The sequence below is a fragment of the Neolamprologus brichardi genome, chromosome 16 (genome assembly GCF_056152115.1).
Source record: "Neolamprologus brichardi isolate AB-2024 chromosome 16, ASM5615211v1, whole genome shotgun sequence".
Lineage (NCBI taxonomy): Eukaryota > Metazoa > Chordata > Actinopteri > Cichliformes > Cichlidae > Neolamprologus > Neolamprologus brichardi.
Window position 1 is genome coordinate 13865010 of NC_142119.1, and position 16661 is coordinate 13881670.

Sequence of the window (16661 nt, forward strand, 5' to 3'; positions counted from 1 at the left end):
TATATAAGACGGAAAAACTAGCGTATTTCTTGGAGAGTTGTCAACTGCTTCTATTAGTTAAAACAATGTTGGTCAGTGTCTGTGAAGGTTCTCAGTCATCGTAGTCAAAGGAGCTTGCAAAGAAAAGCGTCTGGACTTCTTTAAGTTACTTGAAGACGTTTCACCTCTCATCCGAGAAGCTTCTTCAGTTCTAAGGTCAAATGGTGGGGAGTCCCAGATTTAAACCTAGTGGGAGTATCCCCCCACAGAGGGACAAAAGGACCCCCTGATGATCCTCTAATCGCCTGAGCCAAGGTGTGAAACTGGGTGTGGGTCCCAATCAGCCAGAGTTTCGGGTGAGTTCATTGTGAAACCTGGCCCCACCTTATCATGCGAATTCCTGAGGTCAGATGGCCCAGGATGTGAGTGGGCGTTAAGGCGTCTGGGAAGGGATCTCAAAACTGGATTATAGATGGCAGACAGTTGGTGTTGTAAACAGAGGCGGTGGTTTACGACACCAACTGTCAATGTCAATGTTGTTCAGTGATGACGAGTGTCCATACTTGAAAGGTTGATCATTCTGTCGACCAAGCTTGGTGTCACAGGCTGGGTCTCTGGGTCTTATTTTGTAATTTTGAAGTACTCATTTTAGTTTGGTGATTATAAGTTTGTGTGTTATTCTTATTTCGGGTTTAGTGGAGGTTTAGAATTACTTATCAGCTGTCTCCTTGGTTTCTGTGTGTCATTCCTTGTCTAGACTGTAAAGTGTTTTAGGTCTGTTAAGCTTGTGTTGTTTCCTGTTTTATTTTGAAAAGGGTCTTGTGTTCTGTGTTCATGTGGTTAGTTTTACTCCCCCCTGTTTCATTCGAGTCAGCTGTGTCCTCATGTGTCTCCACTTCCCCTAATCACCTCATGTGTGTATCTAAGTCCTCAGTCTTTGTGTGCTCAGCATTGTGTTGTATGTGGATCTTACCCTTGTCATAGAAATCCTAGTCCAGTTCATAGTGTCTTAGTTGAATCATAGTTTCACAGTCTAGTTTGTTTTCTCGCTTTGATTTATGTTTCATGTATATCAGCCGAAATAAAGGCTCGCCATTTGTTAGTATTAACTCTGTTCCTTCGCCTGTGTCCACACCTGGGTCCTCCATACACACTCCACCGTGACACTTGGCTCTAATCCAGCATAGGTGCTATCAGAAAACAGCAATTGGGACTGCATTGAGAACATTAGCTTTTAACATTTCAGAGCCCCTATGAGCCCATCCACTCACAGAAATGTGGTATGTTGACAAAGAAAAGATTCAAGTTATCTATGAAGGTGCATGGGAGAATTAAGGTGTGCAAATTAAGGAGTCGGCACCTCAGAATGGAGAGAAAAATGGTTTTATGACAATTGTTTAGTTGGGACAGGGTTGGGCTTTGCAATTTCGCAATGGTCCCCAAACTTGTGCAGAGAGCCGACATTATGTTGTTTCAAACTGACACCAATTTTGTGTGAAGGATCATTACTAATGATGAGTTGGTTCTCCAGTGAAGCCTCGGCAGTTTTCCACAGTTTTCAGATGAGTCGATAGTTTCCAAGCCTGGATGCAGAATTTCAGGTAATGAACGAGGCCGGAAGCAAGCCTGTGTTTTTTGGTTTGTTTTTGTTTTTATAAACGTACAAGGAGTTCTGCATGGTGAATTAGTCTCCAGGGTTAGACTGCCATTGCAGAGTTCAAGTATAATGCCCTGTAATCTCTTACAGAAGATATTAAGTGGAAACAATCTAAACTGCACATGAAATGGTGTGTGCCAGCACAAAATGCAATGAAAACATAGTACATAAAACACACCTGCTCTGTTCACCAGATTTGTCTTCAGGCAACTTTATTCCCAAAACTGGAAATCAAAATGAAGGATCGCCATTTTGACACACACGAGGAGATCCAGCACTCTTCACAGAGGCACAAGTACAAAGGGTCCATAACAGGACTTCTGCATGGGGATCTAAAAATAGCAGCTGGACTCAAAACGTTTTGATAACCTCTTATAAGGGCTCCCATCACTACCAAAACTGTCTGTCATATTTGTTCTTAGTGGGTTGTTTAAGAGTTCTGTTTCAATAATAATAATAATAATAATAATGATAATAATAAACAAAACAGTAAATACAAGTAAAACTAGCAAATATATTAAGGTTGTACAGAATTTAGTATGTTCTAAAATAGTAGAAAGTACAGTTGATTATTTTCACTTTGAAGACAGACACACTTTTAAAATGCTTCTGTTCTGCAGGTTTGGAGCTGCTGTAACTGATGCCCATCGGAGAAGAGCACACAGTGGTAAGGATCCGCTCTCAGCTCGACACTGCTAACCTAACCCTGAGAGCTCCCAAATCCTGCCAGGCATTATTCATATCACTCGCTTCTCCTTATTTGGCCAAACACACTGCAAGGCTTTAATTCGGTGTCCATCGTGTAGCACAGCAGATTCAGTCAAATATGCTCATGTGCACACATACCACAGAATGTACTTTATATGAAATCAGGACATACAAAAAGCTGCTTTTCATAGGTTGATACCGTGCTTTGAATCTAAGTACCTCCAGATGCATTTGCAAAAATTCTCATTCCTCTGGGAAACACTTTTTCCCGAGAGTAACTACAGGCTGTTCTCTGTGTGAGCGAGCTCAAGGCTGCTGATCTGTAAATATCTCCCAAATGACACCTTTACATGCTCCATTTAATCTTCTTTTTTTTTCTTCTTTTAGCTTGTCTGTCAAATGCTTTGATTGACTTTGCTTATGCATCACTGTTCCATCCACAGCTCTAAGCACCTGAGCAGAGAACTGCTGGGCCAGGCATGAATGAAGAACCTGCCCCAGAACTAGTAGTGCGTGCTTAACAAGCAAATTCTAAGGTGTGCTTTTATAAGTTAACTACTAGAAGTTGCAAGAACAGCTAAAAAATCTTCATAAAGTAAAAAGTGAGCTGGGTTTGAGCCTGCCCCAGATCATTTCCTGCGTGTCATTCCATCACACTCTCTCGAACAGCTTTCCTGTCTACTCTATTCACTGTGCTGTCAAATAAAGTCTTAAAATGCCAAAAATAGAATCTAAAAAAAGAATAGTGAGTGGTTCTTTGATTGGATACAGTTGCTAGACCCTGATACTGCTGCTTAAGGATAAAGCAGTCACTTTAACAGAGGAAAAAGGAGCACCACAAAAGCAGGATTTGTTCATATCTACTCATAACAAATAAAAGACTGCCTGCAATAAAAGTTTACCACCTCTGTGAAGTGGAGAAAAGCCCCAGCTAGCTTCCTCGTGGAAGAAAAAAACTGAGCCAATCAACACTGGCAACTTTACAGCAGCCACAAATCCATCCATTCCTTTCTATTTCCTTTACCAGATTCAGGGTCTCAGGAGCCAAAGTCCACCATGGACAGGTAGCCAGTTTGACGCAGAGCTGACAGAGAGAGAGATACAGCAGGCAAAATAAGTACTGAACACATCACCAGTTTTTAATTCTTCTGTAACCAATCTCATTATTATGTTTGCAACATTAAAGTTGCAAAGGTCTCGAGAGAGCTCATTGGTTGTACCCATCGTGAGATGTTTCTTGTGTGATACGTTGGTAATGAGACACCTTTTTATAGGCCATCAGTTGGGACTAAGCCAGCTGATATTAATTAGCACTGCAAGATTTTTTCTAATTAATTTCTAATTTATTTCTAATTGATAGTGTATGGTGTATTCAATACTTTTTCCCTGTGTCATTTCTGATTATTGCACATAAGTTATGGACATCTATGGTTTGATTTCTTTGCATGAGTGGATTGGATGGGTTGTTACCAAAATCTGGTGAGATGTCAAGGAGCTTTAGAAATATATTTCTTTAGAAAATTGGTGACATGTTCAATACTCAGTACTTATTTTACTGGCTGCAGAACAGTGGTCCCCAACCTTGGCACCATGGACCGGTTAAATGTCAGACAACATTTTCACGGACCGGCCTTTAAGGTGTGGTGGATAATACAACAAAATAAAATGACACGACCGAGACAAAAACTGTGGTATTTTGTTAATATAATAATAAACATGAATTCACTGTGTAATTGTGTAACTTTATTAGCAGCGTCCTCCAGAAATGCGCCAACAACACTGAGAGTAACATCCTCCTCTCTGCCCCTTAATGCACTCTGGTCGCTATGGTAACGTGTAAATATTACTTTCAGAATAAAACACTCCTACAACACGGGAAAAGACCCAGGGAAACCGAGTTAATGATAAAAACCCTCAAAACCATAAATTTCACACCCGAGCCTCAACTCTCGCAGCCCGGTACCAAACGACTCAAGGACCGGTACCGGTCCGTGGCCCAGGGGTTGGGGACCGCTGCTGTAGAAGAACATTCACACCTACAGCCAATTTAGAGTCACCTATGAACACACACAGAGACACAGGGAAAACATTCTGTGAACACTCTGTAAATCACAAATATTACATATATTTTTCAAAAACATAGTGAGAACAGGCAACAATGACTGGTTCCTAAAAATAAAGATAACACTTTCTACAAGCTGTCAACACCAACTAAGCCCAGCTGGAAGTGACCCAGTCTGTCTGGGTTTGATCAGCCAGCACATCCAAATCACATCAACCTGACAATCATGAAGTGCACACCCAACTTAAACATTTTAAGCACATAAATAATTTGCATGTCTCAAAAACAGCTCTCCAAACATTTGCACTGTTTCATTGAAACCTTGGCCAACAAACAAAGTGCATAGAGCACAGGCAAAAGACATCACTCCCACACTGTCATGACAGATGCTTATAGAGACTTCGCCTGTTGTTAAAAAAAATCTGTGGGTGTGATGTTCAGTCTTTGTTTCTCAGTCACTCATCAGTCACTGAGAATGATAGGGTGATATTTATTTGTTTGCTATTTATTTATTATCATTGTAAAAATTCAGGACCACACTTTGGCTAAAAATAAAAGCTCAATAAAAACAATGAGTGAGTGGGAAGAAAGAAAGGTCTACTTCCTGAGTGGATTCCACAACAGCTAGCTTGATGCAGCGATGACTCATTGTGGGTTATGCGCACACGCACAGACACACATGCACAAGCGCACACACACTGATGGATGGCAGATGCAGGGCTGGAGTCGTCACGGTGGCGCCAGGTGACAACGGGGTCTCAGAAAGCCCACGTGAACATTAAGTCTGGTTCTGTGGCGCCAAATGTCCAGCCAGGCTGTTAGTTGTGTCATCGCAAATACTGAGGACAATTGTACAGCCAAGTGGAGGTGATAATGAACAGAGTAAGAAAGAAAAATGAGGCTCTCATACAGGGCTGAACTGGGACAAAAAATCGGCCCGGGCATTTTGACTAGAGACCGGCCCACCAAAAATGTGACGTCATTCAGGGGTAAAACCGCAAAGGATTGTGGCAAGAGGTACTAGCGCACGCAGGCTTTCAACTGAACTCAGTTAAACAGCGATAAAAAGAAACACAAAAAATGGCAAGAAGCTGTTGTATTATTAACTGCAATAGCCGGTGTTGTGCCAAAAACTGATTTCTGGTATTTGCCAAAAACTGATTGCTCGTATTTAAATTGCTATATAAGTAACTTGTTGGGCTATAATATGTGAAACATATGTCAAATGCATCGCTTATGGATGACATAAAGTCATATTGAGCTACAAACAACATTAGTGTAACAAGGTAGAAGCCGCAATCAGTCTTTGGCAGTGACTTTTATATAACCTTTATTTATGCCGTTAAAAAAATCGAATTAACATTAAAAATGTCTTTTGTAAGAAGTAGTTGGACAGCAGAAATGGCTCAAATATTACAATAGTTCTGTAAAAATATTTAAAGTGGGGATAAAGGACCGGATTGGTTATAATGTAAGTACAATAACACAGAGTTGTAAAGATACTTGAAAAAACAGCTAATTTTTTAATTCCATATATAGCCCCTTTGTAAACGCTGTTCACCGAAGTCTATTTACCAACATACGTAAAGATATTACACATAAAAAATACACGCAAACATTGGAAATCAGTTTTTGGCAGGCAATCACTTTTTGGCACAACACCGGCGGCCGCCTCGGGTCTCTCCTCCTCTTGCCTCCCCTTTCCCTTATCCACCTGCTGGCCTCCACCACTTGCTGATGTTTCTAAATCTGTGGAAGCTATGCCATAGCTACCACCAAACAATTCAGTTATTTTTTACACATTTGGCAGCGTCTGCCTGAAGGGCTTGTTTCTTTTTGGCCCTAATTTTTTCTGCACCTCCTTTCCTTTTTTTGTTCTCCATTTTCTTTAGTTCGTCTATAACAGGGGTCTGCAACCTTTAACACCCAAAGAGCCACTTGGACCCGGTTTCCACGCAAAAGAAAACACTGGGAGCCGCAAATACTTTTTGAAATCTAAAATGAAGATAACACTGTATATATTGTTTTTTTTACTTTTATGCTTTGTGTGAACAACTAAAGTAAGTAAGTAAAGTTTATTTATTAAGTGCTTTTCACAGACAGGCAGTCACAAAGCGCTGTACACAAATATTAAAATAAACAATACAATCAATAGACATTATACACAATGTAAAAGATCAAATGTAAATAATGTAAAGAATATAAAATACGTAGATCAACAAAAGGCTTGTTTGAACAGAAAAGTTTTTAACTGCTTTTTAAAAGAATCCACAGAGCAACTAAGGTGTGTTGCTTATGAAATCCATGAAGTGCTACAGAGAAAATTACATTTTATTTATGTAATTAACACATTTTGAACTGAAGAAATATAACAAAAGGAAAGACGCCTAGCTGAACTAAAATGATCCAGCAAACAAAAACTGTTGTGAGTCGCCACCCTTATATCGCCTTTGGGCTTTTGGAGCCTTGACCTGACTTTTAAAAAGTAATTGGAAAAAAAGCACTATGCTGCTAAAAGATGAAAAATAGATATTTGCAAAATTCTGCCTAAATATGTATTTTACCTGGTTAATGTGTGTGGCGGGGCGTGGTCTGCAGCGCCGCTGGGAGGCGGACGCACCTGAGCGGCACCCGCAATCACACCTCGCCACCTTAAAGTCTGTGCTCTCTCTGCTGTTGTGTTGTCGGGCTGTGAGCTGAAAAGCTACAGCCGGCTGTATGCGTACAGCAACCGTGTGTGAAAAGTGGTCAATAAAGAGATGCTGAAAAGCGTGTTCATGCAAACATCGTCGGGTCTGCCGTGATATGTTTACAATAAGACTTATGGTCCCGAACCTGTGCGCAGCATCTGCAAATCGGGGCTTTCATCTTGACGCAGGACTGTAAGCTGTCATCTGTGAGGCGTGAGCGGTGTTTGTTTTAACATAGTTCATGGTGGAGTTGCTGACATAATGTGGATCCGAAGATCCATAACTTATTTTGAGCGGTGAAAAAATAATATAATATAATTTTATTTTTATATTTCAAAATCACAATAATCTTCCAATTTAGAACTACAAGTTAAAAAAAGAACTAAACACAAATAAAATACACTTCAGCTAAATACTTCTAATTTATTTTCCCAAACCACCGGGAGCCGCAGTATAAGGACAAAAGAGCCGCATGCGGCTCCCAGAGCCGCATGTTGCCGACCCCTGGTCTATAAGATTGCTAAACAAGGGGGCGGGTGCATCCGACCTCCTCGGCTGTAATTGGTCCAGCCCAGAGTCGATCATGACCAATTTCAACACCTTTCATTATTTATACCCTTCCAAAAAAAAAAAAAAAAAAAAATCGATCGGCCCATAAAATCAAAAAATCGCCAGCGGCCCACCGGGCAAATGCCCGGTATGCCCGATGGCCAGTCCAGCTATGCTCTCATATGAGAATATAAAGGTGACAGGGAGAGGCTGAACATCACATGAGAACATAGATTTAATGAACATCAAAGTCAGTTGATTACCACCAGTCCTCCACTCAGACGTATAAAATTAGCCCTAAGCCATATGAAATGTTAAACCATGACTCTAACCTAAATAGCTGTCTGATGCATAAGAATAGGAGATCATGAACAACAATAACAACTAACCCTTTAATATTATGACATAGCTTTCGTTAAGATTTAGTTCAGAATACAGGCACAAAAATAATTCTTTAACTAAATACACTGGAGCTCTAATTGTGCTTTTTTACAATTAGAGGCTTTTTGTAAAAACAAAAGACCAAAAAAGACCATCGTACAAAAATAAATAAACAGAATGTCAGTGACGTAGTGACTCATTGTCAGGGTCTGAGCGACCCAGGATCCCCAAGCAGTTATGGACGTATGTTATATTATATGTATTTTTGGTGTTGCTGCCCCTCTTCTCCATGCTTGCCGATATGTGTGTGTGTGTTTGGATGCAGGTGTTTCTGCAAACACCGGTTTACAGGCGCCTTCAGGCCTGGTGGGTGTGGCCCTGCTAGGGGACTGGCCACACCCAAAGCTCCTGCTACACACCTGCTGCTGATCAGGGCTCGTCGGGGGAGCTACTTAGGAGAGTCTTGGAGCTCCCACTGACGTGGGATCATTGCGTGAAACTCCACGTTAGTCATCCAGTTTAGGTTTAGTCTTTGAGTGCATGCCTGCTATAGTTAAGTGTCCTGACAGCTGCCGCTATCGTTTCCTGCAGGAGGAGCGTGGGAAGCCTGAAGAGCAGCGAGCACCGGGAGTGCAGACACACGGGAGCAGAGGGCACAAGGAGGACACGACACGGGAGTCTGGGGAAAGCACGGGGATTTATTCTTGTTTGGTTCCATACACTGTAAATAAACGCATTGCTTATACACAGAGCTCCGCGACTGGGTCCTACTTCCCTCACCTTCCCCACGGTTGGCCATCATCAACCGTGACACTCATCCTGTTTACAGTTTATCTCAACGCAAAAACGACAAATGTGAAATTGAGTACAATTTGGGCGAAGACTCGTTTAGATGAACGTTGTGCACAAATCCCAAAAGTTTGATTCTGTTGGGAGAGACGTTTCGTCACTCATTCCGTTTCTCCCACTGAAAATACTACATCCGGGAGAACAGAATCAACCTGTTGGGATTTACTTAACTGGGTGATTCAGCATGGATCAAGACGTTGTGCACAAATGATTAATTTGAATTCTGACCAGCATGAGCTTACTGGTCATGTGTCTGAAGCAAACACAAAGTGTTTTGTCAGCTCATCCATCCACCCCGGCATCCTCCCGTTTCTGAATATGTGACTTTAAAACTACTCAACTCCTCCTGTCTCAATTGCTTTGAACATGAGAAGGCATTGTGACTTTTCAGAGTGGCTTAAGAAATGAACTACTGGTTCTCATAAGTTGTCTCATGTGCAATTTTTATAAAGGAACAAATAGCATACCACATAAAACATATGTTGTGTAAACCATCCATCCATCCATTCGCTTCCGCTTATCCTTTTCAGGGTCGCGGGGGGCGCTGGAGCCTATCCCAGCTGTCATAGGGCGAGAGGCAGGCTACACCCTGGACAGGTCGCCAGTCTGTCGCAGGGCCAACACACAGGGACAGACAACCATTCGCACTCACATATTCACACCTAGTGGCAATTTGGATTATCCAATTAACCTGTCCCCACAAGATGCATGTCTTTGGACGGTGGGAGGAAGCCGGAGTACCCGGAGGGAACCCACGCAAACACGGGGAGAACATGCAAACTCTACACAGAAAGACCCCGGCCTGATTTGTGGAATTGAACTCAGGACCTTCTTGCTGTGCGGCAACAGTGTTAACCACCGTGCCACCGTGCTGGTTGTGTAAACCAATTTAAAGGTTTTAATGTGCCATTTTAAAACTTTAAATCACACTTCAAATGTTATTTCTACAATATGCCAATTTTCTGACATTAGTCTGAAGTCTGTAAGGTTTTAATAGTTTGCCTAAAAAAAATTGAACTGTTATAACCACGTATGTAAAAGTACATTTATTCTTAACACACTTTTTGTGTATGAGACGTGTTGTGACATGCAGAGGGTTGGTGTGACAGGACATACAGAGGCCACGGGTTTGTATGACAGAAGAGGATGCTGGGGATAAGGTGAGATGGAGGCACATGATCTGCTGTGGTGGCTCCTAAAGGGAGCAGCCAAAGGAAGGTTTGATACTTTGTATGTGTACACATTCTGATGTAAGTGGAAGTACTATCTCCAAATATATACAGATCGGCTGATTATGACATTATAGCATTGATAAATTAAAGCCTAAATGTTATTCCTTTGTATAGTTACAGTTTATTATTCAAGACAGCTCATGGCCCAGTGATGTGCAGCTGAAATACAACAACCTGTAACCTGTTATCGTCTTCTGTGCATATCAGGTAAATGAGTTATAAAACTTGTATTCTGGGTTCTTTAGTCCCTATAAACATGTTCTTATGGAGCTGCCTTCTGCTGTTCATCGGTTGAACCATCAGTCTATGTGCTTCCATCGTTTATGATTACAGTACAGCATCATTAAAGTACAAGTCATGATTCAGTAGCCTGTAGAACACCTTTGCCATGACTTTATCAGTCCAGAATGGGAATTCTGGCCCGTTCTGCCACAGCACTTAAATCAGATTGAGGTCCGGACTTTGGCTGTTTGTTTTAAAGCTTCAATTCTTTTCCTTTTCAGTCGTTCTGCTGTTGATTTCTGGTGTGTTTGCATAACCCAGTTTCAGCCAAGCTTTAGTTGTGGGACAGATGGCTTTACATTAGACTTTAGAATACGTTGGTACACAGAGGATTCATCATTAACTTAATAACTGCAAAGTGACCAGGTTCTGTGGCTGCAAAACAAACCCAAATCATCACCCCCCCATCACCGTGATTGACAGCTGGTGTGAGGTGTTTACACTGTGCTTGGTTTTTGCCAAACATGGTGCTGTGCGTTCTCATATAAACTGTTCCAGAAGTCTTGTGCTTTGCTTAGATGCTGTTCCTTTTAGAGAGAATTCACTAAAAAGAACATGCCCATCTAAACAAGCCGTCTGCTCCTGCTCTGCAACTTTGATGTTTAACACTTAACTTTACCCGTCAGAGTATGGATTCGCAGAACACCCGTACATGTATTCCATTACTCCCCAACACTGATGCTGGGTAATAACTCAGTGAACAAAGAAATGTGACTTAATCCTTAGTCTATCTTGCGTGCTGCACAATATCATTTAATATTTAGAATCTACTGTTATCTACTGCTAGCTAGTTTATTGTGATGGTGCTGTTTTTATTATGTTGCTCTTTTTTTGTTTGCTTTCTCTTCTGTTTTTTTTTCTCCATACAGGTGATCCAGGTGTTTTGTTTGTTTTTCTTTCTTTCTTCCCCCCTTTCTCACCGTCTCTTCTCCCCTCTGGTTTTCTTTCTCTCCCTCTCTTTCTTTCATTCTTTCTCCCTGTCCTATCCCCCAGTCATGTCTGTCCCATTTGTAGCAACCGAAAATAAAACAAATTCATAATTATAATAAAGGTCAATCAAATGGACCAATATGGCAAGGCCATGATGATCCACTTGGTAAAATAAATCCGCTTGGCATCTTTCTTGGCCTTAAGACAACAATTCTGATGGCTAAAGATCCAAACGGGACACAAAAGAAATGTGACTTAATCCTAAGAAATATAGTAGTGCTGTTCAAAGCCGAGACGATGATATAAACATTTTTCCACCAAAAGCCTCAGACACAGGAGTCTACAATACAGCTGGGAGCTGATCTGCTGACATCAGGTGGCAGAGGTAGTGATGAAATTCCGGCTGTGTTTAAACACAGATAATCATCCTAAATTTGGGGCTGACTAAGCATTTCGAAGACTCATAGCACCCTGAGTTAGAGGAACTTAACAAGCACCTGAATAATGAGGCTGATTCTGTTTTTGTTAGTGTGCAGGAAAGAGTCAGAATATCAAGCAGAAAGGGAGAAAAAGAGATCAAAGTGCAAGAAGAATAATGGAGCAGGGAATTGTGCTGCAGACATACCTGCTCTGGATTGTATTTGGAAAGGACTCCTCCACCATGAAACTCCTCCAGCACATCCTTCAGCTTCTTTGTGGAGTCTGAAGAGGCAAGAGAAAAACTGAGTTAACACTCTACACAGAGCAATGTATTTTACTTTGACTCACATACATCTTAACCAAAATGGGGATACAAAAAATAAATAAACATGATACAACTCATAAATAAATTCCCAGATAAACACTCTCATCTGTAAGAAGGCGCTCTTGATCAGTTAAGCTGGTGAGTCAGCATGTTAAAAGGGGAAAGGGACATCGCGTATTTCTCACTTTTTGATGCAAATCCTTTATACGCGCACACTAAATGCCTTTGTGCAGAATACTGACCTCATCCCACGGCCATCTGTCAAATAATTAGAAAGAGCAAATGTACATGTGTGCATGAAAACCACAGGACCACCATCACCGCAACACATACACAACAGGGTGGCTGTAGCTCAGGAGGTAGAGCAGGTCACCTACTGATCGGAAGGTTGATGGTTCGATCCCTGGCTCCTCCAGTCTGCATGTCAAGTATCCTTGGGCAAGATACTAGCGTGAACTTGCTCTCCAATGAATCCATCGGAGTGTGAATGTTGTTAGAAAAGCACTCAGATTAAAGTTAGTGATTGGGTGAATGTTGTATACAGTGCTTTGAGTACTCAGAGTTATGGAAGTAAATCCATTGGGCATCTTTCTTTGCCTTTAGACAATAATTCTGATGGCAAAAGAGCCAAACGGGACAGGCAAAAAAAAAAGAGTTATGGAAGTGTTTCCTATATCTGCCGTGATTAGAGTGACACAAGGAGACAAATGCAGAGAATGAGGATACAGTCTCAGGTGACGTGGGTTAAAATACCCGATCTAGTGAGGAGACACAAATCACTTTGCGGCTGTATCACAAAAGGCACAGGGGGTAAATTCTTGCCAAATTAAAATATCTGGAGCTTTTGATAACAAGAGAGCAGCCAAAAATATTTTTGATACACTATATTGTCAAAAATATTCACTCACCCATTCAAATCATTGTATTCAGCTGTTCCAAGCTTTCATGGCCACAGGTGTATAAAATCAAGTACCTAGTTATCCAGACTCTTCTACAAATATTTGTGAAAGAATGGGTCCTTCTCAAGAGCTCAGTGAATTCCAGCGTGGTATCGTGATGGATGCCACCTGTGCAACAAGTCCACTCGAGAAATTTCCTCGCTACATTTTTTCTCTAAGATAGCCAAAGTCAAAAACCCTGCTGGAGCACAGACGCATGAGGGCTTGGAGGGTGGGTTTTTCTGTGTGTGTGTGTGTGTGTGTAGGCGGCTTAATTAATCCACTGTGCTACTTCTACATGTTAAGTTTAAGAAAGTGCATTGTTTCTAAAAACATGCAAGTTCCTCCTCTGTAATGTGTCATTAGGTTTCTTCCATGGGAATAACTCTTCCTGCCTTAAAGAGTTTATTTTCTAAATGAGTATGCATGGATATATATGCAAATCCCCCCACCGCGTCTCCAACAACTCCTTCATACATATTCACCATATCTCTGCCAAACACTAACTGTGTACTACAGTAGGATAAGTTGCACTGTGTGAGTAATTCACTAGACATGTCATAAACGGTTTCTAACAAAAGAATGGTGAATTTTGCAGGTTAACCAGTAAAACTCATTACCTCCCATCATGACATATATTTAGTTAAAAAGCAGCAATAATGAGTTCAAGGATTTCAGCCATATACCAGGGTGGCATTGCCTGTGCTGTAGAGATCTTTGCATTCCTCCGTGGATATGCCTCCGCAGGCCATCATGTTACCAGCAGCATAACCTCCTCCACGGCTTCTCCAGAAACTTTCATGTCTGTCATACGTGCTCAGAGTGAATCATCAGTGAAAAGCACATGGCATCAGTGGTGGGCGTGCCAATTTGGTATTCTGTGGCAAATGCGACACAAGGCAGTGAGCACAGGGCCCACAAGAGGACATTAGGCCCTCATTAAGTCAGTTTCTGATTTTTTGGTCTGAGATATTCACACCAGTGGCCTGCTGGAGGTAATTTTGTTGCTCTGGAAGTGCTCATCCTATTCCTCTTTGCACAAAAGAGCAGATATCAGTAACATGATAGATGAGGACCTTCTACAGCTCAGCTACTCTAGCTCTCCTAGAGTAACCGCCTCTCCTAGAATCTCCTCCATGCTTTTGAGGCTGTGCTGGGAGACACAGCCAACTTTCTGCCAATGAAAGATACTGATGTGCCATCTAGGAGAGGTTGGACTACCAACCTGGGTGGTGTCCAGGCACCGCCTCATGCTACCAGTAGTGACACTGACCCTAGGTACAGTAAATGCAAAACTAGTGGGGAAAAAACAGCCAAAAATGATAGGGAGTGAAAAATGTCAGTGGCCTCCACCTGTAAAACCATTTATGTTTTGGGGGTTGTCTCCTTGTTGCCCCTCTAGTGCACCTGTTGAAACTGAAAAACACCACTTTGTGCATCACTGTTTTAGGTACAGCTGTATATTAAATTAATAATGCAGTATTTGGAGACAATAGAACTTCAAACAGTCCTAATACCACTCCAATGACAAGATCAGTGACAGCTTTAAATCAGAGCATACACAGTAAAATAGTCCTATGCATGACTTTTCTATCATCTTTAGGGGAACACCTACTATTATCACCATGAAAAGATTGGGGTTAATGGCTCTGCAATCAGCCGGTGAATCTTACATGTTGCATGCTGTTCATGTGGGTCTTTAAGACAATGACTTATGCATGATTGTGTAATTCCTCGGTGGAATAGCTTCCGTGAGAGTATCACACTCTATTCATCACTCACAATGACACGCACAATCCAGCAGGAGCAAGAAGACAGATGCTCCTTTGACTAACAAATGCAGCTGACAGTGAGGGAAGAGATAGCCACAAGGCTTATTCAGCAGGCTAATAAGTGGCAAAGAGTCATGCGATACAAATCAAGCAGGTTGAAGGGCCAGTGTTTGGATCCCTCCGATTGCTTTATGTATAAATATGACATATATATGTCTATAAAATACTGATCCCAATGTCAGCTGCTTCCTTGCCACGAGGGGTCACCACAGCAGGCTGGTCTACATGTTTGATGTGGCAGATTTTTACAACAGATGCTCTTCTTGACATAGCCCCAAAGTGGCTTTGCAATTGTAGCTAAAACAGAACCAGTACCCCTTTTCTCACCACTGGAGGCAGTATTTAAACACATGCATTTTAACATCTAATGCATACATAAATGTGCTATACACAAATGGAGACACATACAGACAAACCTCATTATATGTACCTATTTCTGCCATGCAAACAAATCTCCGGACCAAGTCACACGGGTACTCACATTCACTGTACTGCTGCAGCTGGCTAAACTCAGCCGGGCTCAGACACACCCAGCTACTGTCTCCCATGCTGCCTGAAGCCAGGGGCTGGGCTCTTGGTGTCAGTCCACGAGTGCTGCAGTGGGAACTGATGGCTATCCTTCGGTCACGTTGTGTACGACTGAGAAGAAGAGGTTTTGGGATGTCATCGCTCCTACGAGAACCATAGGAGGGCAAGCTGAAAAAACTGAGGCTACATGGACAGTGGGGGAGGAAAGACGATGTTTATATTTCCCTCCCTGGATATTTAATTTGTCCCTTTGAATCACAAAATAAAATATATTTTAGTTTACTCAATCCAGTTCAGCCCCTGAAACAATAAGACCAATGGGAAGTCTGTCCACAAAGGCTGCTAACTGATCCTGATCACTGGAAGATGGCACAAGTTTTCTCAGCATGTCCACATCAAAAATCCCTTTTTTGTCCTGGAGAAAGAGAGAGGGAGAGGAAAAAGAGAGAAAAGAGAAACAAATTTATTGAGTTGATCATCATGCTTCTCTGATTCGATATGAAATATGTAGATAGCCTGTTAGCAGGCACAACGGAGAAATGAATGGGAGGAGCAACAAGAAGCAAGAAGCAACAAATGGCCTGCATTTGTCGCTTTACTCAGTCCCTAAGGACCCCAAAGCGCTTTACACTACATTCAGTCATTCACCCATTCACACACTGGCAATGGCAAGCTACATTGCAGCCACAGCTGCCCTGGGGCGCACTGACAGAGACGTGGCCCTCTGACCACCACCAGTAGGCAAACAAGGTTAGTATCTTGCCCAAGGATATTTGACATGCAGCCAGGAGGGGGATCTATTGAGTGGGATCGAACCACCGACCTTCTGATTAGTGGCTGACCTGCTCTGCCACCTGAGCTACAGCCACCCCAACAAGTATGAACAAAAAACGATTTATAAAAGTGAGGGACGGACAGCTGAGGGAAATGCTGCACAAATGTATTACTTTTCTGCAGCTGACCTGGGAAATTTGAAACGATGCAGATACATTTTTGGAGCCTTTTGTCTTCTGAACATTTCCCGTGGGAAATACATTGTAAGTGCATGACAAGAAAAGTCCCAGTAGATTCAAGCAGCTCATTTTTTAATGCTGGAATCATATTGTTAACATTATGTTTGCAAAGCTCTGCCCAACCTGAGCTTTGTTGTTTTGTCGCATTACAGTTGTTATTATATACTAGTATAGCCATTTAATACAGAATCATTTGCTCTGTGATTTTCAGCATGATGACAATTAAACTACTAAAATGGATACATGTGACGTGACAGTGCAATTTTTGTACAACTGAACAACACCA

The 16661-nt window shown here is 41.8% G+C and overlaps 1 protein-coding gene across 3 annotated transcripts in view; it reads right to left on the minus strand.

The window, feature by feature from the left end:
• The window catches only part of dgkg (diacylglycerol kinase, gamma), a 145782-nt gene that overhangs the window by 107033 nt on the left and 22088 nt on the right, over nucleotides 1-16661 (minus strand). For all 3 annotated transcript variants that reach the window (XM_006805785.2, XM_006805784.2, XM_087829590.1), the window contains exons 2-3: nucleotides 15316-15777; nucleotides 11945-12021 (exon numbers count right to left, since the gene is read on the minus strand). In XM_006805785.2, coding sequence (XP_006805848.1) covers nucleotides 11945-12021; nucleotides 15316-15382 — 144 coding nt within the window. In that variant the 5' untranslated portion in view covers nucleotides 15383-15777. The remainder of the gene's footprint in view (nucleotides 1-11944; nucleotides 12022-15315; nucleotides 15778-16661) is intronic.